General features: G+C 33.9%; 1 protein-coding gene across 4 annotated transcripts in view; it reads left to right on the top strand.

Moving 5' to 3' along the window:
- Positions 1-26,888, top strand: part of SPATA6 (spermatogenesis associated 6) — a gene marked incomplete at both ends in the record, with an annotated part of 131,963 nt that overhangs the window by 27,533 nt on the left and 77,542 nt on the right. For 2 of the 4 annotated variants that reach the window (XM_080690395.1, XM_080690398.1), the window contains 5 exons: positions 7,476-7,517; positions 8,546-8,670; positions 16,061-16,141; positions 20,062-20,355; positions 24,157-24,244. In XM_080690395.1, the coding sequence (XP_080546521.1) occupies positions 7,476-7,517; positions 8,546-8,670; positions 16,061-16,141; positions 20,062-20,355; positions 24,157-24,244 (630 nt within the window). Of the gene's footprint in view, positions 1-7,475; positions 7,523-8,529; positions 8,671-16,060; positions 16,142-20,061; positions 20,356-24,156; positions 24,245-26,888 lie in introns of all 4 variants that reach the window. The other 2 variants (XM_080690396.1, XM_080690397.1) reach the window with 2 other exon arrangements.

Below are 26,888 nucleotides of genomic sequence, written 5' to 3'. Positions count from 1 at the left end.
AAGTGTTTGTTAGTGAAACAGGACATTTAGAATGTCCTACAGTTCAGTTTTCCTGATTGCTTCATCTAAATTTTGTTTAACTTATCACTTATTTTATATAAAATGATAATTAGCCCCAGAGGCTTGATTAGATTCATGCTTATTTTATTTTGTTATTTGGCAAGAATTCTTTTCTTTTTTTTTTTTTTTTTTTTGGTGGTACTGGGGTTCCTGGAAGCCCGTCTATCTCCAGGCTACACTCCCAGACCTATTTTATTTTTGGAAACAGGGTCTCCTAGGCCAGCACGGCTGGCTTCGAACCTGCGCGATCCTCCTGTCTCTGCCTCCCAAGTGTGGGGATTACAAGCGTGTGCCACCACGCCCGGCCTGCAAGAATTCTTGATAGTTGGTGCTGAGTACTTACTACATCACATCAAGTGGCATAAATATCCAGGCAGCATGGGATGATTCCTCCATTATAAATTCCTTGTCATCCACTGATATCTATCTTTTTATTAGGGATTACAAAATTGCTAGCTTTATAATATTGCCATTCTTTTGTCTTTATTGGCTGAAACTTTTCTATAAAAATTTTCATTATCAGCAATTTTTCCTCTTGAAATATAGTTTTTCAGAAAGGACAGGCCAAGTGCTTCATTTCCACTTTCCCTTACTTAACAGCTTGAGTGAAGTGTAATTTACATGTCATAAAGTTCATTAATGCTAGGTGTGATGGCACATTCCTGAAATCCCAGCACTTGTGAGTTTGAGACAGTAGGATTGCAGGTTCAAAGCCAACATTAACAATTTAGTAAGGCTCTCAATAACTTAGTGAGACTCTGTTTTTAAATAGAAAATAAAATAAATCCTAGCATGTAGCTTGGAAGTAGAATACCCCTGGGTTCAATCCTCAGCAACACAAACATAAATAAATTCACAAATAAATAAACATTCATTCATTGCAACTATATTTCAACGATTTCTAGAAAATATATACAGTCATGAGCCATTACTAATACCCAGTTTAGAATATTTATATCATGCCAGAAAGTTAGCTTGGCTAACACTGATCTATTTTCTGTCTATGGATTTGCTAGAAATTTCATATAAATTGTTCATATACAGTATAATGGTGATTAGCAATAAAGAAGAATGAACTATTTAGAAGTGGAACAACATGCATGATCCTCAAAAACATTACTGTAAATGAAAGAATGCAGAGGAAAAAGACTATGAATGTAAAAATTTCCCTCCTGTGTTACTGGCATTGTATCTTTGTAATTAATTATCTTTTTCTAAATCCTGAGGTGATTTTGGATCTCTAGGATTTCATTAGAGGTACACATAGGATGTGAAATGGAACTGGTAATGCTACAATAATATCAATAGAGATAACACCGATAATAATACCACACCACCACCAGTAATAATTAACAAGGAAGGACTGTAGTAATCATTTGTTCTGAGTTCATGCAGGGATTTGACCATTTATGAAACTTCTATGAAAGGGGGTACTAGAATCCCCTTGGGTATTGGCTCATGTTCAGTTGGTTTTTAGATGACACTTTCAATTAACAAATTTTGAATTTTTGACTGACAGCACACCTTATAATTTGTATTTTAAACAATGGAGAATAATACATGCAAGTAAAAATTCCAATAGGAGAAGTAGATCTTCTCATTTTTTCTCACTGAAGGTTTACAGATTTTTTTTTTTTTACATACACCACATATACACACTATACTACTAAGACTTTATGGCCTGAGAAGTCTCCTTCCAGACATACGGTTAGCTTGCCCTTCACTTATGTCCAATCACTGCTTAGATTTGTCATCCTAATCAGAGTGTTCTTCTCTTACCAACATATATGAAATGTGTATCTTTGGTCAGTATCTCAATTTCTGTCCCATTATCTTCATAGTTGTGTCTTCTGTACCAGGATCTTTGAAGGGTAAAGTGATAATCCTATGGTTTGGATATTAGGTGTTTCCCAAGACCCATGTATTAAAGGTTTGGTCCCAGCATGGGTCTGTTGGGAGATGATAGTACCTTAAAGATGTACTTGTGGAAGTCCTTAGGTTGTATTAGGTGAGCGTCCTCAGGGGGATTGTTGAGCTTCCATTTCTTCTTTCTTCTGCTTTCTGGCTCACGAGGTGAGTAGTTTTGCTTCATTACTTTCTTCTTCATGATATTCTGCCCCCACAACAGGCCCGAAGTAGTGGGCTGCTGAGTTTGGACCAGAACCTCTAGAACTGTGAGCCAGAACATACCTTTTCTCTTTATAAATTGTCTCTTGTATTTTTATAGCAATGGAAAGATATAAATACAGATAAGCTCTTAATATTCTTGGCATAACAAAAGGTATAAAAAGGATACTACTCAGGACAGAAAAAGGTGAATAGTCATCCTAGCACCGATATATTATTTATTTTTATACTATATCTTATTAGAATGACTCCATAAGAACAGAGACTTTTACTCTCCTGTTCACTGCTGTATCTCCAGTGCATATACATACTAAGCATAAGATATACAAGAAGTTAAATAAAACATAAATGTATTATATAATTACCTTGCATTATTATATTTATGATTACTGGAACTATCCCATTGAGAGATATCTGTTTGTAGTGTTATAATCTTTTGATTAGGAATTCGTTTCAACTTTGAGAACTTATTTTACAGTAGTTGTTTGGTCTCATTTCATTCAACAGTTGGGTAAATAGGAGATATGATCTTTATTTGTATTGCAGTAGATTAGTGGGTGTCCCTATCCAGTTCTCTTGCTATAGGGAAAGGTAGCAGTTTCATTAGAGCTCTTGCTTTTTAGCTTCTAGGAATTAGTACTTACCCGGTGTCTGGAATATTTGAAATGATTTCTGGTAAGGATATGAAGACTGAGAAAGGATCTTCCAAAGTCCATGAATGAGAGTATCCTGACACAATCCTCAGGAGTGCTTAGAGGAGTCGGATTCATATTTAAACCATACTTTTGCACATACATTTCAACCAGTTTGTAGTAAGAGCAGGTAAATAGGCATTTAGAGAAAATTATTATAGCAATTGTTGGCTGGTTAGGTTAACATTACTCTGGCATTTTTTTAAAAGGTAGTTACTATAGCTTGACTAGGATTTCTGGAGTATTGTAGTACATTACATTTATAACTTACACTAAAAGTACATGTGAAAATGAACATTTTTTCAACGAAATGAGGAAAATTGTTCTTAGTTATAAAATCAAGAGCAGCAGTAAAATTAGATTATTTTTATGTTCCAGCAGATGTAGTTTACATTAACTTATTGTTTGACTTTCAGTAGCATTAGTTTTCTATAAAGATTTTTCTTTAATAATTTAAGGTCATTCCCCATGAAGTATTTTTTATTGTTATAAAATATATACAACATAAAATTCTCTATCTTAATCATTTTAAAGTTTACAGTTTAGTGATATTAAATGCATTTATAATATTGAACAAACACTATCACCATGCCTTTTCATAACTTTCTTCTTGTTAAACTATAGCCCTATAGACCCATTATGCAGTAACAACTTATTTTCTCCTCCATCCAGCTCCTGGCAACTAACATTCTACTTTTTTGTCTGTGATTATAACAGTATCATAAGTGGAATCACAATATTTGTCCTTTTCTTTTACTTTTATTTTTTTAACTAGAGATTGATACCAGGGGTCTTCTACCTCTGTACACCATTTTAAATTTTTTATTTTGAAACAGGGTCTTTCTGAGTTGTCATGTGCTAGACTCCAACCTGTGATCCTCTTGGCTCAGCCTCCCAAATACTGAGATTTTAGGCATAGGCCACTGTTCCCAGGGTACATTTTTGCTTTTTTATGGGCTTATTTCACACAGGAGATTATTTTTAAGGTTCATACAACATTTATCCAAATTTTCTTTTGAAAGAATATCCCATTGTATGTTTATACCCCATTTTTCCTGACTCCTCATCTGTCATTGGGTAATGGGATGCTTCTGCCTTTTAACTGTGGTTGATAATGTTGCTGTGAACATGTGTGTTAGCTTTTCACTGCCATCACAAAATGCCAGAGGAAAAAACTTAAAGGAGGAAAGATTTTTTTCCTCCTGGTTTCAGTCTGTGGTCAACTGGCTCCATTGTTTCCAGGCCTGTGGTGACGTAGTACCGCTTGGTGGAAAGGCATGGCCAGAAGCAAACAGAGAGGAAGGTGCAGGGGACAGTACATCTTCAGAGGGGCACCCCCAATGGCATACTTTCTCCAACTAAGGCCTCAACTCCTACAGCTTCCACCACCTTTTGATAAATCCATCAGTCATGAGTCCCACAATGGATGCACCCCCCTACAAGTCTACGTGTTGGAAATTTAATCCCCAAATTCAAATGTTAATGGTGTTCAGAGATGGGGCCTTTGGATGTTTGGATATATATATATATTTTTTTTTCAATACTGGGAATGAAACCTAGGGGCATTCTACCTCCAAGCTACACCCCCAGCCCTACTTTTTATTCTTTTATTTGGAAACAGGGTCTCACTAAGTTGCAAAGGGCCTCACTAAGTAGCTGAGGCTGTCTGTGAACCATGATCCTCCGGTCTCAGCCTCCCAAATGCTGGGATTACAGACGTGCGCCACTACCTTTGGATGATATTTAGAGTTAGATGAGGATGTGAGGGCTGGGCCCCCACCGTGGTATTAGTGGCTGTATAAGGAAAGAAAATGAGGCCTAAGCTAGCATGCTTGCTCTTTCTCACTCTTAGGCTTTCCATCATGATATGATGCCGAAGGAGGCCCTCACCAGATGCCTCACATTGCTATGTTTTTTCAGCCTTCAGAACTATGAGCCAAATAAATACACTTCTACTCTTCATATATTACTTGGTTTTAGGTTATAGCAACAGAAATCAGACTAAATCTGCTCTAAGACCAGAATACACATATTTTTGTGTGCATACATATATATGTGTGTATAGATATATATTAATAGCTTGCCTTTTAAAATTTGTTTGTATCTCAGTAACTTTTTTAGTTTTAATGTTCTTACAAATCAGTCAGTGGGATGATTTTTTCTATATTCCTAAAATATTTTTATCTTTAAATCTGGTAGTTTTACTAGCATATATCCTAAAATTCTTTTTTATAGCTTGGTATTCTTAGGTATAATGTGTTCTTTTTCATTTGTAGATTCTAATCTTTTTCATTTCTGTTAACTTTTCTGAACTGTAGTACATTTGAGCATTTTTTTTTTATCCAAAGTTTTTGGGAACAGATGTATTTCAAATTTTGAAATTCTTTGGATTTCAGAATATTTGCATAGACATTATACTTCTTAAGCATTTCAAATTTGAAAATCTGAAATGTCCCCAAATTTAAAATGCTTTGAATGGCATGTTGTGTTCTAAAGTTTGAGATATCTAAGAATTTTTTATATTGGATTAGTATATTCAACTAGTAGGTATTTTTCCCTTTGTTTTATTTTTTGTAAAATAAAGCTACTCTTATAGTATTTTGGGTCCTTTGCCTGTTTAAAATTATGTATTTTCTCTTGTATTTAAAAGTTGGTTTTTTGTTTTGTTTTGTTCGTGTTTTATTTCCAGGCATTTAGTATGATCCTGTGATCCCAGTACTTGGGAAGCTGAAGAGGATCACAGACTTAAGGGCAGTCTCAGTAACTTAGTGAGGCACTTAGCAATTTAGTGAGTGCCTGTTTCCAAATAAAAAATAAAATAGGGTTGGGGGTGTAGCCCACTTGGAGGTAGAATGCTTCTGGTAGTCCCTAGCATCACACCACACACACACACACACACACACACACACACACACACACAAACACACACATTTGTCTTTGTTTCATTTTGATTAAAAATTTGCCTTTTTCATTCTTTTCTTTTAGGGCAACCATATATGTTGCATTTATTTCCTTTTCTCTTTAATTTATATTTATTTTAAAAAGTATTTTCTCCTTTCTACTGGTTTCATGGTTTATATAATCGAACTTAATCTGTTTTCCTAATTTTGATTTATGTCCTTTTTCAGTATCTTGCATATGTTTCTTAAATTTATTTTAATTTTTTATTGGTGCAATATATTCGTACATCATATTGGGGTAAAAACTTGTGTGTGTTTTACACATCACCGATTTAACCCCTACCCAGTTCCCACCCCATTCCCTCCCCATCCCTCCTTCTCTTGCTTTGCTTAGTGGTTGACTTTGGTATGTTTAAGTACATTGCATGTTTTAGAGAATTTCCTTCTTCCCCCTTCCCATCCCCTCATTTAGTTTGTCTTGTTTGCTCTTCTCTAGGATTTCCTTTTTCATCTAGAGTTCCTCCTTTGACCCATTTCTCCTTAGCTTTCACATATTAGGGAAAGCATCTGATTTCTAATTTTTTGTGACTGACTAATCTCACTTAGCATAATGTCCTCCACTTCTATCCATTTGTTTTTTTAATGGCTGAGTAAAATTCCATTGTGTGCATACCTCACAGTTTTGTAATCCATTCATCTGTTGATGGACATCTTGGCTGGTTCCATAGTTTGGTGGTACTGGGGTTTAGCAACTTTACTATATGCACTATTTTAAAATGTGTCTTAAGATTCTTTTGAACACTTTAATGATACAATCATATTGCAAATGATAAAAAATATAGTTACTCTTACTGTCATCCCTTTATTTTTATTGATTCGTTTCACTGCTTAAAACTCCAGTAAAATATTGAAGTGACTTATAGCTGGGATAGTAATGAACAATGTAAATGTCTTATTCTTGTCTTCAGAGGGGAAGATTCAACTTTTACCACTTTATATAGTTATTTGCTTTAGGGTTTTGGTTGGAAGATTTTATCAGATTAAAAAAGTTTCCTTGTCTTTTTTAGTTTACTAAGGTTTTTTTTTTTAAATTATGAATGATGGTGAAATTGTATTAACTACTTTGCACTTTATTCCATTTCTTGAAAGACAAGTTTGTTTGGCAAAACATTCCTTCCGTTTTTGTTTGTCTACAGAATAGTTGTGCGTCTCTGTGCCAGGCACATATATCTTCATTTTGAAATAAATTTTAGCTATCATTTAGTATTTGTCTTCTCAGTAGAATTAAAGTTCTTAAAAAAAGTCCATATCTCTTTTTTTCTCAGTGTAGCCACATTATGACTGAAACTATATAGTATTCCTTTATATATTAGATGTATGCTTATGAAATTTAGTAACTAAGATTCTTATTTGTTGAAATTCCAGAATTTAAAAGAAGAAGATAGAAAGGGAAAAGTTAATTTTTTATAAGTTTATAAAATATTTCAGGTATATTAAAAGTATAAGAAGTTTTGTAATATACCTAACTAAACTTATGCTTCTGATTAAGAAATAGACATTTTTATTTATAAAAATATATAGTCTTCTAAAATATAAATATATTTGTTGTCTACCCAGTGATTACTTCGGCTTTTGGACTTAAGTAACTCATTTTTATTATTAATTTGTTTACTTAAGATTTTTTTTTAATTCATAGATGATACAGCAGTGTTCGAGTTGATACAACTAGTTCCACCAGGTACTGTACTATGTATCAACAAGGTAATTGATATGGGAATGTATTTCGGTGAAATATGTTTTTAAAATCTCTCTTCTCCCTCTGCCTCTATTAAGAACAATGTTGATATTTTACTATTGGTTCACTATGTGACCAATGTCAGTAGACCAAAATAATATCTACAGAAAAATAAACAAAAATGGCACTTAGGCACATTGTTTTAAATGTGAATAATTAGTAAAAACTGAAAGTAGAAAAAACCCTGTTATCATTCTGGAATATTTTGTGACTAATAAAAATTCATTAAATTTTTTATATTTTTCTAAATTTTTTTCTGAAAAGTCTTTAATTATCTCTGTTTTTGTATATTGACTTTTATTGCAAATAGAGGGGAATAGAAATGTATAAATTAAATATAGATACCTGGAAAGGATAAACCATTGAAATACAAATGATAGTTTTATTTATGCTTCTCATTTCTTTGGTTATATCAGAAATCTGTTTTAAATTCTTATATGAAAATTAGAAAACTATATGCTAGTAGTAAATGCTAGTAATCTGAAAAGTTTAAATGTTTCATGTGTAGCTTATTCTGTGAGTCACAAATTCTATAAAATATTCTAAATTATTTTTAACATAAAATCTTGAATCTTATAGTGGAAGATAGACAAAATTGTAGCTATGGTAATTAAAATTTAGATATGTAAATGTTATACCAACTGTTTATTTTTTATTACCCCCCCAACTTTCTATTTTTAAATTGTCCTTTTTTGCTAGAAACTCTTAAGTACTCATGTACTCACTGAGTTTACAGGAATCCATTCTGTTCAAAAGAGGTGGAGGACAAAAATGACTAATATGTAGTATTTCTCAGAAAATGGAAATATGTTGATATATTTCCTATGTCTTTATTTTCATTTTCCTTTTATAAAAAAAAAAAAACATGGCCAGAAAGCAGGTATTCTAATAAGATATCAGTCAATATATGTGCTTTGGTTTCTAAATAGAATATCTTATTATAATTTAATCACAGGATATCTTTCTTGTAGTGGGTGAAACACTTTCTACATATGATGAAAATACACGAGATTTCATGTTTCCGGGTCCTAACCAAATTTCTGGACACCATGATTCAAACCGCCAGGTTACCATGAGGAGGATTTCTGGCCTGCGAGTAAGTGTTACTAATTTCTGATTCAACTTTTTTTCTCTTTAATATAAATATTTATTTTTTGCCCTTCAAATAACAAGTCCTATTCATTTTAGACTCTGAACAGAATCATTGTCAAGAACTTAGCCTTCAGCCCCTTAAATGTAAAGAACTAATTCAAAGTTTAATTTTATTTAAAACTTAATTTTTATTGAAACATTGGAAAGTTTTATTTAAACATTGGAAATATATTGAAAATAATTTAATAAAACTCATGCATGTACTATCCAAAATTAACTATATCTCTTTCCTCTCTCTTTATCCTATATGTCTGTCCTTTTTATTTTTATCTCTAAGTGATGACCAATAAACATTTGAAAGATAATCTCAGTAGCTAGGTATATAAAATAATAAAACAAGCATATGAATTTATTTTGATAGCTATAATATTGGCAAGACTTAATAAATCTGACAGTATCAAAGGTATAAAAATCTAGGAACATTTGTATGCTCTTTTACCCTGTATATCAGGAAAAAAAAATTAGAATTCAGGATTATTTAGCAAGGACAAATATTCTCATAGTACATAAATTCTCGTTTTATTAAAAGCCTTCTTTTCTTTTTGCTTTCTACCTCCAGGCTATATTCCAAGATCTATTTTATATTTTATTTGGAAACAGGGTCTCACTAAGTTGCTCAGATCCTCACTAAGTAGTTGAGGCTGGCTACAAACCTGCGTAATTCTCCTGTCTCAGCTTCCTAAGTACTGGGATTACAAGTGTGTGCCACCACGCCCAGCTGAAAGCCTTCTTAAGAATGTCCACTGTAGTATTATTCATAATGGTGAAAAATGGAAATAATTGAAATGCCTGTTAAGAATTAGATTAATTGTAAAATGTTTATGAAATAGAAATACGTATTCATACATCTAAACTGAAAAGGAGTTAAATGATACCTTCCTCTCCTGTCCTTGCCTGTAACTTACCTCAAGCTCTGTTGGATGATTTAAGAATATTTTTAACACTAAAAGTAAGTCTTTCACTCAAGGAAACTGAGAGAAGCCCAAGCTATTCAAAGGACATAAAGTAAAGGTTGAAATTATTTGGACATATATTTTAAACTGATTTTATAAACTCTTAAAGTAGTTTGAACAAGGAAAGGAGAGTGATATATGAGACGATATAGTGAATTAAGTAATTTTCCCTGTAAGTCTAGGTTTATGATATGCTCTATCTAAAGAGACAGCAACTTCATCTTACTGAAAGCATAAAAGTTGACTAATTCACTAGTCTATGAATATATGCATCCTTTGGGATATTTTCAGTGTCCATTAGCCAGCTTCTGTACTATAAAAATCTTAGAGTATTTTCATAACCATTTGAAACCCACAATGAAGATTCAACCATATTTTAAATTTATTGTCTCTTTAAAGTAATTTAAGATGTTGTATTTACCAAAATGATAATATAAACTCAAGTGTATGGACCATTAACAGAGATTTATCTTTCATCACTTAATTTGAGTTATTTTGCATATATTTAGAAGGTGTTGCATTACTATGGCAAAAAAATATAAAAAGATTAGGACTTCTAGTAATGACAGTATAAAGAGTTTGACTGTTTTTTCCAACATACAAAACAAGCTTAAAACAAAACAAAAATTGTCATGAACAGCTTCAAGGCAAAGGAAATTTACTTAAAAAGAGGACAAGACAAATGAAGTATCTATGCTTGGAAAACTGCTGAAGTGTTAGGTTAAAAACGGCAAGAATTTTTGATCTTCTTACCTGAGATGTTCCCACACCTTGACTGTCAGTGAGAACTGTAACTTCACTGTTCTGGAACTGGGCACAAACCCAACAGCTTTGCTGCCAGAGGGGTCAGAATCAATTGTGGCCCGTGATAAATAGTATGGCTTTCCCATCTAAACGTGGAGGATTAAGTCAAAAACAGATGAAGAAACCCCACAGCTTTGCTAGGCCAATTATAATTCTAATTGGGATGAGTAGCACAACTTCCAGGAAATGGAGCTGGAAATCCTGAAAACAAGGGCACAAAGGAGGGTCCAGAAAGGCTCTCTACCCATTCCCAGCTGACTGGAAATCTGCACGTACCAGGAAGACAAGGACAGCTCAGCAAAAAGTGGAAACCAAAGGAAGTTGGCTGTAACTTTGAATGTGTTCCTATCCTATACCCAAGCAACCATAAATGTGTGGACCTTTATGGGTTCACTGAATGACCACTTAATTATACATACGTATGTGAGACTCCTAGAAAGAACAGAATACATAAGACATGGAACATGTACAAACAGAACAGTGTAATGGCAGATACAAGCTGAACAGCCATATCAGTAATTATATTTAATGGGATGGGAAAAATATCCAGTTAATAGTTGCAAGTGCCCTTGCAAGCAACAGTGAGCACTTCTTCAGAATTACGGTTTTCATGTAATAGCTTATGAGTTTGAGACCATATTTCTGAACCCATCGTTGTGCCAAGGATTCAAAGCACATCTGGAAGTAAATCCTGGCACTGTCATGGACTATCTGAGAAATAATCCCAGTAACATGTAAATATCATAAAATTCTTGGGTGGATTAATGTAACCTTGTAAATGGTTATACCAGTGCCAGGCACCTAGAGAACACCCAGTGAACATTAGTGATAGGGTAGTTGTGGATAGCATGATGGTAGTGATGATGTGAAATGGAATACTGGTTTCTTCGCCCTAGACTATGAAGTCCACACAAACAGAATCTATGACTTTCTCATCTTTGAATATTAACTCTTAGAATAGTACCTTGCATGCCATGTGTGGTGGCGCACGCTTGTAATCCCCGCACTTGGGCGGCGGAGACAGGAGGATCGCACAGGTTCGAAGCCAGCCCTGCTGGCTTAAGAGACCCTGTTTCCAAAAATAAAAAAAAAAGTATAAAATAGGTGTGGGAGTGTATCCCAGAGGTAGAAGGGCTACCAGGAACCCAGTACCACCAAAAAAAAAAAAAAAAAAAAGAAAAGAAAAAAAAAGGAATAGTATCTTGCATTAAGTAGGTACTTAATAAATGCCTCTTGATTTAAGTAAATGAATGAATTCCACTTTGTTGTTGACTATCATTTGAGATGGTATAATGTTTCATTTTACTTATCATTTTGCTTAGGTTGTGCTCATTTGTTTGACCAAATAGTAGTCTAGCTATTTCTATAAAGGTATTCAGTAGATCTTACTAATTTGTAAATTTATTTTATTTTAATTTTTGTTATGCTTTTATTTGGTGTAATATAATTATATAACATATTGGAATATAGAGTGATAACATTCATACAACTCTTCCAGCACTTCCTTCTAGATCTTAAATAAAGAAGGTCACTCGTGAAAGGCTGGTTGGGCTTTTTACTCAGTTGAAGACCTGAAAAGCAAAACACTGGGGTTTCCTGAAGGAGGGATTCTGCCTCAAGATTGTAAAATAAATTCTACCCATATCTCATCTACCAGCCTTTCCTACAAATTTTACAAAAGATTACACATCACCTCTTTGCTGAGCTATAGCCAGCATGTGCTATAAATTTTGGACTTGCCATATCCCACAATTACACAAAGTAAATATGTCTTTTTAGTTCTGTTTCTTTAAAACCCTTATAGAGAGAGCTGTGCTTTGAAAGGTCAGTAGAAATAATGAGAAAATATTAACTGAGTATTTACTGTTGACCAGCTATATATGGAGAAGGTTAAAGTGATACGACACAGTTCAGTTGGTAACAGTATAAAAGACAATAATGTGCTGCAGAAGAACATTTCCGTCAATGACAGAATGCATATACAGTGGTGGCTATGCCATATAACCAGGTGTGTAGTAGGCCAGGCCGTCCAGATGTAAGTACACTTTACAATGTTCACACCACAAAATCGCCTAATGACACATTTCTCAGACTGTATCACTGTCATTAAGCAACACATTACTATATGTCCAAAAGTTTTGTGTTGCTCCTCTCTTCAAAGGAAGAGCTGGTTCTACTTCTAATAAGTCACTGTACCTAGTGACTAGCAGATAAATCATGGCAAAGTGATAGTATTAACTGTGAAACCAGTTAGTTAAAAGCACTAGGATTTCCTTGCTCTCACTCTGGTAGAATCCACCTACTGTGTGTGAGTGCACTCAAGCAGCTCTATGAAGAGGCCAAAAGCTGGATGGACTTTGTTAGAATATTTTTGAAAGCTTAAGGACCCTTGAAGAAACTTCCAGACAAGCATTTGGAGAAGTCATGTAAGCATTACTGGAAACTACCAAACATGAGATTCTTATATTGTAATGGCAGAAAGTTTAACAACACAGTCACCTGCAGTAATGTGGGATGTAGAAAGATTCCTAATGAAATAGGTGATATGTTCAGGGAAGCTTCCTTTTTTTAGTGGTACTGGGAATTGAACCCCAGACACATTCTACCTTAAAGTTTCACCTTTAGTCTGATTTTATTTATTTGGAAACAGGGTTTTGCTAAGTTGTTGAGAGTCTCCTTAACTACTGAGGCTGCCCTTGAACCGAACCTGCAGTTTTCCTGTCTCAGCCTTCCATGTACTGGGATTACAAGAGTAGGTTACCATGCCTGGTTCTCCAAGATAATTTCTCGTTTGCTTTTGCTGCTTATAGTACATTATGAGAGGAGAGAGAAGTAAAAGGAAAGGATGTTAAATAAAAAAGTGTAGTCATTTAGAGTTTCTGATGATCTCTGCCTTACTCACGTAGACAATGTTGCGAATAAGAAATGACTTCAAGCCAGGCGTGGTGGCGCACGCTTGTAATCCCCGCGCTTGGGAGGCGGAGACAGGAGGATCATGCAGGTTCGAAGCCAGCCTCGCCGGCTTAAGAGACCCTGTTTCCAAATAAAAATATAAAAAATAGGTCTGGGAGTGTAGCCCGGAGGTAGAAGGGTTTCTAGGAACCCCAGTACCACCAAAAAAAAAAAAGAAATTACTTCAAGCTGGGCCTGGTGGTGCACGCTTGTAATTCCAGCATTCGGGAAGCTGAGACCAGAGGATCATGGTTTGTGGACAGCCTCAGCTACTTAGGCCCTCTGCAACTTAGTGAGTCCCTGTTTCAAAATAAAGAATAAAAAATAGGGCAGGGGGTGTAGCTCGGAGGTCGAATGCCCCTGGGTTCCATCCCCAGACCTGCAAAAAAAAAAAAAAAAAAAAAAAAAAAAAGAAAGAAAAAGAAACTTAAAAGAATAAGAAATGACTTCTGAATAAAAATTATCCCAGGCGACACTGAAGTCATGACTGTAAAATCCTTCATTAGAATTTTAAAAAGATCCAGTATGTTACATTAGAAAATCATCTAATCAAATATAGTTTTCTAAGATGCTTAAAGGCATTATCTTCCAGCAATCTCAGAAACCTAATATAAAGGATATGGCTTTTGTCCAATGGAGTAAACGAAAATAAAATTCACATGATCACAAAAAAGTTTTTGAGAGCATTGTATTGGCAGAAATGCCACCAATTTTGTCTTAAATGGAGGAAGACAGTAAAAAATAAAAGAGCATTTAGTTCCTCAGCATTCAGTTGATAGAACCCAAGCTCCAGTACTACGTAATTCACAAACAGTCTAGCTTCAGTTTCAAATAAATTTTTATTCAGAGGATGGAAGAGCCTAGAATGTCCATCTAAAGACCATAGATATTTATAAGCAGTACTAGGACTAAGTTCTAATTAAGAAATTTCTAACATTTCTCTGGCTGGATTTCAGAATTGTTTTAGACTGGTGATTATTATTTACCTAGTTTTCTTTCCTGTGAACAGGACTATCTCAGTGATTGTCCTGTGCTTTCTGCACATGTGTACATTGAATATTTGTGTTGTAGATAACTTGTCCTTTAGTTCGTAGTTATTCTGATTGTGAAGAACTCTTTTATTAGAAGTTGTACTGGAAGAACTATACCTGAAGAAACTTATTTATACCAGGATTAGACTGACATGCCAACATTTGGATTTCAAGCTGACATTATAAAAGGATGAGCCAGCCTTTCCTCCCTCTCTCTCTTCTTTTCTTCCTTCCATCCTTCCTTCCTCCCTTCCTTCTTTCTTTTATTTTATTTTTATAGGGTATTAGTATATTTTATATAAAAGTAATTTGTGGTTAGAGGGTGGAGTAGTGAATTTAAACCTGTGCATAATTTTTTTATACTTCTCCACAGAAAAGTTAGCCTGACTCCTCTTTCCTTGAGTGTGGACTGTACTTTATGACACTAATGAATAAAATGTGGTGATAGTGTCAGTGTTTGGCTTCTGAGATTGTACCATGATGGCTTCTGTCTGCTTTGCCTTGAAAACTCACTTTGGGGAAACCAGTCACTCAGCAACGATGACACTCAGTATCTCTATGGAGAGGCCTTGGTCAATCTGACTTCCACTCTGTTAGAGTGGGCACAAATGATAGTCTTTAACATTTTGTTATATGTCTATGCTTACCATTTTTTTCTCAAGTGCTTTGGTTTTTTTTTTTTGGTCTTTTTTTTTTTTTTTTTTTTTTTGCAGGTCTGGGGATGGAACCTAGGGGCATTTGACCCCGAGCCACACCCCCTGCCCTATTTTTATTCTTTATTTTGAAACAGGGTCTCACTAAGTTGCGGAGGACCTCACTAAGTAGCTGAGGCTGTCTGAGAACCATGATCCTCTGGTCTCAGCCCCCTGAATGCTGGGATTACAAGCGTGTGCCACCACGCCCGGCTCTCAAGCACTTTGGGACTGTCCCTTTGTCTCCACTTATCTCAAAACAGTGTTCAGGCTGATTATCAAAATGCTGCTAGAAACAAAAGCCAAATCTATCCCTATACCTCCATATAAACTACAAGAAAAATTGTTAGAGGAATTTGTAGAGACTTATCTCTGTTTTAAAAACTGTATACCTAGGAGCTATGATTTTTTAAATTTGAGATTATTCAAAATATTTATTTATTAAAAGTTTTAATTGACATAAATATTATATATGGCTAAGTTATACAGCATAATATTTTGATATATGTATACATTGTAGAATAAATCAAAGTAATCAACATTATTTTCTGATTATATAATTAAATATAACTTAAGTTATAAAAGTAAACGGAGCAGAAATTCACTATTTTCATATGTATGTGACTATTATATTACATCATAATTTAAAAATAATAATTTGACAAGGAAATACTTGAAAATGATAAAAAAATTATTGTTTCATAAAAGTAATATAATCACTCCTAACTCATCAGTAATAAAATACTTCTAGAATCACTATGTAGTCTTTAATAAGAAGTTCGAACTAACAAATGAAGTGCTGAACCTTGACAAGTATTTGTTACTTTAGGCTGTATTCTCATCTCTAATAATTATCTTATTTGAAATTGAAATGTCTAATAGTATCTTCTTTTTTGCCCCAGGGAATTGCTCCGAAGCTGGAATTTTCTACAACTTCAGTGATTACTGAATGTCTGATAAGTTCAAGGAAGTGCCGCACTCAGGTTACAATTACTTAAAGTATTTGATAATTTAATTTCTTTGTTTATATTTATGGCCATTTGTTTGCATTTATTATTTCTTGGATGAAAACTTTTAAATATTTAAGATTTTATACTTTTATTTGTGCATTGTAATTATACATCATAGTGAGGTTCAAAGTCATACAAACAAACATCACAGGGGTCTTGGTGTGTGTCCCTTCATGTCCCACCCCACTACCCACCCCTCCCCACACATAATAATGAGGTGGTGGTATGCCTTCACACATGAGCATAGCATAATTTGGACTGTTTCTTTTACTATTCTACTAGTTTCTCTCTTCAATTAACCAGCGTCCTTTTGTTTCCTATTTTCTCACTAGCTCCCACATATGAGAGAAAACACTCCACCCTTGACCTTCTGAAACTGGGTGCTCTCACTTAGCATAATATTTTGTATTTCTATCCATTTTCCCACAAATGATATAGTTTTGTTGTACTTTATGGCTGAGATAATAGGCTTTGTTGTAAGAATGTGTTTAAGAAAATATAATTTAGGACTACAGATGTAGCTTGGGTAGAGTGCTTGCCTACTATGTATGAAGTCCTGATTTCAGTCCCTAGCTTAAAAATGTGTGTGTGAAAGAGAGAGGTAGCATGGGAAGGAGGAAGAAAGGGTGGAAAAGCAATAGAGAGAGAGGGGAAGATGGAAGGAGGGGAGAGAGAGAGGATTAAATTTGGGAACTTAAGTAATAGAGTATGTGTGGCATGTAACAATATATTTTGTGGCTGTTACCAAAGCTGTTTTTAAAATATTAAGCTTATGAGGGAAGAATTTATGAGACAGTAGTTGAAATATTATAGAAAACACTGTTAGTAGGCTCAACAGAGTATTAAGCTTTGCATTAAAATTCTGCATGTTAACAATCCCTGATCTTACTTAAGAAGGTGATAAATTGGCTTTTCCCCCCACGTGAATGTTAGTTACAATTAAAATTTTAATAACTGTAAAGCCTCATTTCAAAGATAAAAATAAAACAAACTATATTGAATTTTTAGAGGAGCAAAATAAACTTTATAAAATGATGTAGGCTTACAAATATTTATAATGATCTGTATTCCTTTTGCCCTTTATGATTAAATTGAATATTTTGTTCCCAATTTAATGGATTAAAAATTAAGTATAATAATGTAGTTTTTTGGAAATAAAACTAGATTTTTTTCTATTTAGTTCTTTTTACCTACTGCAAAGTGGAAATTATTATTAGTTAAATATTAATAGCAATTTTAATTGCGTGTTTGTTTAATTTGTTATATCTGTTATATAGCAGCCTTTGCAAAATAAGAAACCTCACTCGGTGAGGTTTAAAAAACTCTTTATTAATCATTTCCCAGTGGTCTTTGGATCTTCTGGGTAGTTTTGTGGTCTGGCTGGCTAGGGTTGAATGATCTAAGGTCACTTTACTCACATGTCTGATGATTAGTAGACATTTTGGTTGAGGCATGGCATTTCATTCCTGGTGCTGAGCTTGGTTTCAGCTGAAGTACTGAGCACGCACCAGTCATCATCCAGCTGGCTAACCATTCTGGCTCACTCGCGGAGTTGCAGGAAGGCTCTCAGGAGTAAGAGAAGACAGCCATTTATCAAGTCTTTCCTTAAGCCATGTGGGCTGTTGACCTGCTGGCCAAATGACATTACACAGCCGAACCTAGAGTCATCATAGGAGGAGAAACACCTTATGTATAGATACAAGAAGGGAAATTATGACAGTTGTTTTGTAAGCAGTTTAATTCAGCCAGTATTTTAAGTGAGTTTTATGAGGCATGAACAGGGGCCATTAAGGAGCAAGTAGAGTTAGACTGACCATGTGCATTAGTAGAAGATGCTGTGTGTAATTCATTATTTACTCTAGTATTAGCAGTATTCAAAAAACTTTAATGAAGGAAGAGGATGGGGTTAATTAAGGTTTGATATAATCAGAGGTGGGTATGTAAGAAAGGACAGTAAGCATTGCTCACATGGATAACTATTGGATTCAGCTGGGTCTGGATTATTAACAGTGCATAAAAAACTGGGTGAAATAGGTCTAGGGACTGAGAAGGTGATAAGGGCAAGAAACAGATTTAGTGAAAGTAAAACAAGTAGGTTCAGGAGACAAGGTTTTGGTGAGCAAGAGATGTTCACAGTTGAGATACATTGGATCTGTATAATGGTGAAATCCAAGTTGCGTTAAAAAAAACATAAAGCTGAGAAGCAGACCTCTAATTTCAAAGGCTGGGAAATATCCATTGCATGTATGTTTTAGGAAACCTCAAAGATACTTTCTAGTGCTAGAATCTCATTCTGTGAGTTATTGTGATGTCATAAAAATGGATGAAGATACAGAACAATTCTGAACTACTGATTGAAGCCATAGAGGAAAGTGGGGAGAAGGCTCAAGATCTTATCAAGAACTATATATAGAGAAAGATGAAATTATCTGATGCTACTGGTCTGTATGAAATGCATAGATTATTTTTATGATTACTAAAACATATTTACTTTCTTATGTAATATTTACTTAAAAATGGACACTTGTTTCTTCCATTCACATTTGTATTTTGTTAGAAAATTTCGAGGGTCATTGAGAAAGTCCAGAGTGAAGTAGGATGGATGATTTTTAAAAGTGATTAAAGTTATAAGAAATTTAAAGATTCTTGACTATTCATTTTCTCTAATTTAAGAGCTTCTTATGACTCTAGATAATGCAAAAAGAAATATTATCTTACTTGTAATCCAACTACTAAGGTGTGTTTAAACTACTCTATTTGAATAAAATATTACCTAATAACAGCAAAATTAGAACTAAAAAATATAGTCATCTCTATTTGCTTATTTTTTTGAGAGGGGGCCTCACTGTTGCCCAGGCTTGCTTCATACTCCTGGGCTTCAGTGACTCTCTTTCTCACACTCCTGCGTCTGCAACTACAGACATGTGCCACTATGCCTGGCTCGAATTTGTTTTTAACCTCAAAAATTTAGATTAGTTTTATGAGTTAAAATACCAGTTATTAAAGTTTATGGCTTTTATACATATTTACTTTTATAATAATATGAGGCCAGAATTCAAATGGCATGATTATCTACCATTGAGCTGTAAATTTATGGCTTGAAAGTATCTTAAAATCCCATTCACCATTCCTTTCACCTTATATGACCAAATAATACATTTCATTAAAATACTTATAAGCTGGCATTCAGATTTTCATGTTGTATATGTGTATTTGGGAGGCTAAGACAGGAAGATCGTGGTTCACAGTCAGCCTCAGCTACTTAGTGAGGCCCTTTGCAACTCAGTGATACCCTGTTTCAAAATAAAAAATAAAAAATAGGGTTGAGGGTGTAGCTCAGAGGTAGAATGCCCCTGGGTTCCATCCCCAGTACCGCAAAAAAAAAAAATAATAATAATAATAATGAAGCTTATTTTTATAGTGTTCTCTATAATAATTTCATAATCAACCACTTACAATATATTTTAGCATAATTAAACTCAGTCCTTTTGAATTGTATAGCCATTTATTTGAATATGTAACTTTAAATGATAATCACTGATTGCATTAATTTTTTGTATGCTGAAAAAATTGGGGGGCTTTGTTTCTTAAGGTTTTAAATTGATTAAGTATTGGGCTTAAAATTTTATAAAATTTGCATTATATTTAAGAAGGAAGTTTGACACAATATACTTTATTAGCTATTTTACAAAGAGTTGTCCTAGAGAATGAAGATTTGACATCCCCCTAGGATCAGTAAAGATAGGAAGTACTAACTAGTTGGCTTAGATAGATTTTGTATCTTACTTAAATTACTTTTTTTAAAGTACTGTTTACATATAGTATTTTAAAAAACACTTTCCAGTTTAATTTTATTTTTTGTTTTTTTCATAATTTTTACTTTTTATGTTTAGGATAAATTTATTTACCATTCGGCTCCAGTTGAAAAATCACACGCCAGACTGCAAAGCAGAACATCAAGATCACAGAAGAAAAAATCCAAGTCACCTGAGAGAAATAAGTATTGCATAAATGCAAAAAACTACGAACAGCCTACAATTTCTTCAAAATCACACTCTCCATCTCCCTACACAAAAAGACGCATGTGTGAGCTATCTGAAGACACCAGGCGGCGGCTGGCCCATTTAAATCTGGGACCCTATGAATTCAAAAAAGAAACAGATAAACCTCCATTTGTGATTAGACATGTATGTGTTCTCTTAAGAATTTCCATTTGAAGATGATCAAATCTTCTGCCACTAAAATATTGTTCTGAAATGTCTTTCAATTTCTAGCTTATATTAAGTTTCTTTCCTGAACTGTTAGCCAGTAATCTAAAATGGAAAATTAACTTAATATAAAAGAACTTGCTTTTTTCAGACAGAGATCAAACTCCATTAGGAATGCTATGAAATCCTCTAAGTACCCATTGCCTTTCTTCTTGTACAGTGGACAGCATAATAATTCTACAAATTGAACTTGGTTGTAATTGACATTAATACTAAAATGGTAGGGTAGGATTTTTAAAAAGAACCAAATGTTCTTTATGAAAAAGAAGACTTCAATCTTCTGAAAAATTATAATGGAAAGTAGGTGTCCTTTGAAATTATGTCCTTTGGGAAAGCTTTGTATAATGAATCTTTGAAGCAAATCATTGTTTGATGGGGATGCAGAGGAAGGCCTCTGGAAGTGAAGAGAATCAAGTTAAGAGCAGCATAATTCTAATTTTTCTACATAGATACCTCTCTTTGATATGGTTCAAGTTTTGAGCCTTGTATCCATACTTTGTTAAATATAAAGTTAAATATAAAGAGGCTTTGTTAAATATAAAGTTATGTAATCAGAATATTTAATAAAGGACTATCTCAGGATTTTAATAGAGTCCTGAATTTATGTATTTTTACTTTAAAATCAATTCTTTCCAAAAAGCTTTTACATTAATAAAAATGCTAATTAAAGTTGGACCTGGTGGTGCACCTGTATCGCAGTACCTAGGAGACTGAAATAGGAGGATGGCCAGTTTGAGGCCAGTCTCAGTAATTAGCAATATCCTCAGCAACATAAATGTTGTTTCAAAATAAAAAAATTAAATAAGACTGGACATGTAGCTAAGAGGTACAGTGGCCCTGGGTTCAACCCTCAGTATTGTATGTGTGTGTGCATGCGCGCGCGCGCGCGCACACACACACACACACACACACACACACACAAATGAATACATTGAGATAACTAAGCCTCAAGATTTGTCTATTGGAAGAAAAAAATGTTTGGTGATAAGTATAAAAGATTCATCTGTAATTGCTCTAATTTAAATTTCCTGTGCTCTAAAATCAGTTGATCCAAGAAGTAAATAGGCTCCTTAGTGATCTGATAGCTTTTTGAACACACACCATCTGAAAGTTCAGAGTGTTCTTTATGATACTTTTTAGAAACAATTTGAATATGCCTTAAGCAACATTTTATTTCATCTTTATATTTTCATTATGAATCTTTTATTCTTTCAAACAGGCAATAGATGTTTCATTATATAAACAAAACATGTAGTGTAATGGATGGTTTTAATCGTAATTATGACATTTGTCTGATTTCTATAAAATTTGATTATAAGTTCTGGTAATATGTTTGTTGTCATTTTAACAATGTCCAGATAATGCCCCTGGGTTTGATGTCCAGTACCACAGCACATGAAAATCATTTGGGGAAAATGACTTGGCTTAAAATTATCATTTTGCTATTACTTTTCATGTTAGTGCTCAAAATGGAATACTAATATTGCTAGATATAAACCTTGAATTTTTACTTATTTAAGTGGGTTTTCCTCAACTTTTCTATTAATAGAAATACATTTTATAAGTCTTCACTTACAAAATTGCTTATATTGTTAAATAAGAAACTATATTTAAAAAAATTATATGTATAAACAGTTTTTCACCTCCACAGCTATTCATGGTTTTAAAAACACTTAGTAAATTGGTAATTGAACTTTAACTTGATAAGTGTATATGCAAAATGTTGACACTTTAGGAAAGACAAATAGTTTATTGCATGAGAAAATGAACAAGAAGCAGGTTGAAGAAATTATCATGCTTCTAAACAAGCTAGCAAAATTATCTTAGAAGAATTAAAAAGCTTTTTTATTTTTCATTTTTGCATTGTAGAGTCTTTTTTGTGATGAAATTCACATAACAAAATTTATCATTTCAAGTGTTTTATTTTATTTTATTTATTTTTTATTTATTTATATTTTTTGTGGTACTGGGGTTCCTGGAAGCCCTTCTACCTCCAGGCTACACTCCCACAGGCTACACTCATAGACCTATTTTTTAATACTTTTTTATGTAAAAATAAAACAGGGTCTCTAAGTCAGTGCAGCTGGCTTTGAACCTGTGCGGTCCTCCTGTCTCCACTTCCCAAGCACGGGGATTACAAGCGTGCGCCACCACGCCCGGCCATTTCAAGCATTTTAAAGTATACAGTTTAGTGATACTAAGGATAGGCACAGGGTTATGCAACTTTCTGGTCAGAACTTTTTCATCACCATCACCCTAAAGAGAAATCTGGTATTCATGAAATATTCACTTCCTACTCCTTTTTTTTCTCAGCCCTAGAAACCACAATCTACTTTTTGCCTCCAAATTTGCCAATTCTACCATTTTGTATTAATGGAGTCAGACAACATTTGGCTTTTATGTGTGGCCCTTTTTTTTTTTTTTTATCTTGGCCCAAAGCTTTTAGGGTTCATTCATGTTGCAGGTATTAGTACTTCCTTTTTATGAATGAATACTCTTCCATTGAAGAACCTATGTCACATTTGTTTATACGTCTTTTGATGTATATGGGTTGATTTAACCTTTTGTTATTATAAATACTTCTTTCATAAATAATATGTACACACGTTTTTGAATGATTACCTGTTTTCACTACTTTTGGCTAAATACCTAGGAGTGGATTTGCTGTGAAATATGGTAATTCTGTGCTTGTTGAAGAATTGCCAGTGTTTACACAGTGGCTGTACCATTTTACCTTACCAACAGCAATGTGTGAAGTTTCTAGTTTCTCCACATTCTCATAATAATCTGTTTGGGTTGTGTGTGTGTGTGTGTGTGTGTGGTGCTGGGGATCAAACTCAAGGCCTTCTGCATTTTAGGTAAGCGCTCTAGCACTGAGCTATATTTCCAGCCCTGTTTGGTTTTATTATAGCCATCTAGTGGGTGTGATGTCTTACTGTGGTTTTGATTTGCATTTCCCTGAAGATTGACGATATTGTCTTTTCATACGTTTGTGTATCTTCTTTGGAGAGATGTCTACTTTGATCCTTTGCACTTTTATAATTTAGTTTCTTTGTTGTTGAGTTGTAGGAGTCCTTCATATATTCCAAATAATAACCCCTTACCAGATATCTTATTCACAAATGTTTTCTCTGATTCCATGGATTACCTTTTCACTCTCTTTCACTGTTTTTAATGAAAAAAACCTTTTTAAATTTTGATAAGTAGGTATTATTTTTTACATTTATAGCATTCTGACTTTATTTTTGCTTAGAAAACACAGCTATTATCTGTAAGCTATAAAGCCCTCAGGACACTGGGCCCTAAACACAGCCAAGTTCTAAGACACTGTTTGAATCCAAAATTGGTGTGCTTAGGAGATAAATAGCAAATGGATAGACTTGTTTTTTAAATAAGGCAAAATAGATTGCTCTTTTTAAAAAAATTTGTAATGGAAAACAAATTATGTATGGAGCAGTGAGCATTTCAACTGCAAATCAGTCACTTAAAGTAAACATAGCATGTAGTTAAAAGTTTCTGCAGTTTAATTTCAAGTTTGTTTGAAAGTGAATAGTATAATACTTGACTAAACTTTTTTGGGCATGTCTGCCTCAGATAGGTACCATCACATCAGCCTGGGATGTGGTATATGTACTCTAGTTGTTTTCCTGATATCAGGAGATTTGAAGATGGGGAGCATTAACTTTTTTTTTTTTACAATGAAAATCCTGCTTCCTCTAGGTCGATCCTCCAAGTCCCAGGACTGATACTTTATTTGGATCTTCTGGCAGAGACTGTGAACGAGATGGATGGTCCAGGATGCACAACGGTAAGCTAGAAACTGTCTTTCTTAATTACTTTGGTTTCCTAAACTACAGTCTAGTCTTTAACTTTCCATTGATTAATGAAAAGAGTATCTTGGCTATATTATTATAAAACATGGTAAAGATATTATTATAAAACAAGATACCCGCACAGGAACTCCCTAAAAATGAGAGGATAGACTTGTTTTTTAAATAAGGCAAAATAGATTGCTCTTTTTAAAAAAGGATTTCTATGCTGCTGTAAACCTATCCTCTGAGATTGAGAATCTTTTTCGCATATTAAAGATTTTGTTACCTTCCAATAAAAACATACAAACAAAAAAACTTGTTTAATTTTGTTTTACTTGACATTTTCTAAACTTAATTGACTGTGAGATTCTTTTCTCCTCATAACATTAGTTAAATAGAACTAGTTAGGCTGTAGAACAAATTTGGGGAGACACTATTATGAAAAGAGCTCAGGATTATGATTTTGGACATTATGTTTAGACATATATTTGAATACTTGCTCTGTCACTTATTTATAAACTTGGCATTCTTTTTGTGTGTGTGTGGCTCTGGGGATGGAACCCAGGGACATTCTACCTCCGAGCTCCACCCCCAGCCCTATTTTTATTCTTTATTTTGAAGCAGAGTCTCACTGAGTTTCAGAAGGCCTATGTAGCTGAGGCTGTCCACACACTGCAATCTTCCTTTCTCAGCCTCCCGAATGCCAGGATTACAAACATGCGCCACCATGCCCGGCTAAACTTGGCATTCTTGAAAAAGTAATTTGAACTATTTTGAAAACTCATTTATTAATTAAATGAAGAAAACATGGCAAATGTTATCATGCAAAATGCCTTACATGCTGGCATTTAGTGTAAATAGCATCTGTAAATATAATAATCATCATTTATAGTTCTGAAAAAGTGATATTCTTTAGATTTAATTCATAAAAATTTTTTATCTTTAACCTCAGTCCTTATGGTGAGGTAAGTTTCTCTTTAAGTTCAATAAAAATATGACTTATGAAGAAATATAAATGAGAGTGTGTAATGAAGGCTGTTTGATGCTAGTATCTGGAGACTGTTTCTTGAGTTCAGCAAGTCTGCAATAACAGCCTTTAATATTTCTCGCATGCTGACAACGTCATAGAGAAGAAAAATGAGATAGAATGAAAAAATAGAATCAAAACATGTCAACTCTCCATCTTTGTTTATAAAATATATAATATCATTTTAATGAGGAAATAAAACATATTTTGTAAGAACATACAGAGATTATCTTGTTTATTATTTTTAACACCAATGGGGAAATAGATGAGGTGATCAATAAGTCTTTTATATTCAGAATAGCAGATTATATGAAATTAGAAACAGATGTTACCTATTTCCTTTCTTAGAAGAGACTTGGAAAATGAGTTTTATGAATAAGCCAGTGGAACGTAACTTCAGTATGATGTTTCTTTGTAAGAATTTTTTTGAGCACTTGACTATTATATATTTGCCAGAAGAATCATTATAGTTTCTAATAACTTTTAACTGAAACAATCAGTTGTCTAGGTAGAGGTATGATCAAAGAGGTTATTTTTTAGGGTTTTTTGTTGTTTTATTTTTTGTTTTGACATCACTTATACTTACAGAAAAGTAGAAATAGTGCAGAGTTCCTGTACACCTTTCACTCAGTATCCACAAACAGTAATATTTGCTTTGTTTTTCCCTCTGCCTTTTTGCCCCGTTTTCCCCTACAATATATATGTCTGTATATCTTTAAAAAAAAAAAACGGGCTTCATTAAGGACTGAATTGTATTCCTAAAAACTTGTATGGTAAAGTCTTAACTTCCAATGTTATTGTACATAGAAAGGGAGCCTTAGGAGGTAGTTAGGCTTAGATGAAATCATGAGACGGGGTTCTTATGATGGGGTTAGTGTCCTTGTAAGAAAAAAATCAGAAAACTTGTTTTCTTTCCTTCAATGCTGTGTGAGAACTCAGTTACCAGGGAGTCATCTGCAAGCCAGGAAGAATAATCTTACCTAAACATGACTATGATGGCATTCTGATCTCCAGCTGTCAGCCTCCTGAACTGTGAGAAATGTCTGCTGTATAAGCAACCCAGGCTACAGTGTTTATTATGTCATCCTGATCAGACTAATGCAGACAGTGTTTCCTGTGATGCAGTTACCAAAAGGAGGAACTTAACAATGATTTACTATTAGCTGATCTAGAAACCTAAATTATATTTTACCAGTTGTCCTAACCATATCTTCATAGCACAATAAATCTCCTTGCAGCATGCAGCTTTCATGTCTTTTTTGTTTATTTTAATATGGATCCGTTCCTTAGTTTTTCTTTGTGTTTAATGGCAGTGATTTTTAAGAACACAGTCTATTTTTTAGGATTTTCTTCAATTTTATTTGTTTGATTTTCCCCTCATTTTATATTTAATTATTCATTTTTCCCATAATAAACAGAAATGGTGTCACTCTCAGTGCACTGAGTTAACAAGCGCTTGGTATTGCTTTTTTACTGTAATATGAGTTAGCTCACCTGGTTAAGATGGTTCTGCTGTCTCTCCAGCAGAAAGGTGTCACTTTTTCCTGGTAATTATAAGAGGTATTTTGAGACTATATACTACCCTATTATATTTCAACTTAGACTTTTTTAGC

This window comes from Muscardinus avellanarius (assembly GCF_963383645.1).
Source record: "Muscardinus avellanarius genome assembly, chromosome: 3".
NCBI classification, from domain to species: domain Eukaryota; kingdom Metazoa; phylum Chordata; class Mammalia; order Rodentia; family Gliridae; genus Muscardinus; species Muscardinus avellanarius.
Note: the sequence above shows the minus strand (reverse complement) of the source record. Positions and strands in the feature narration are given on the sequence as shown.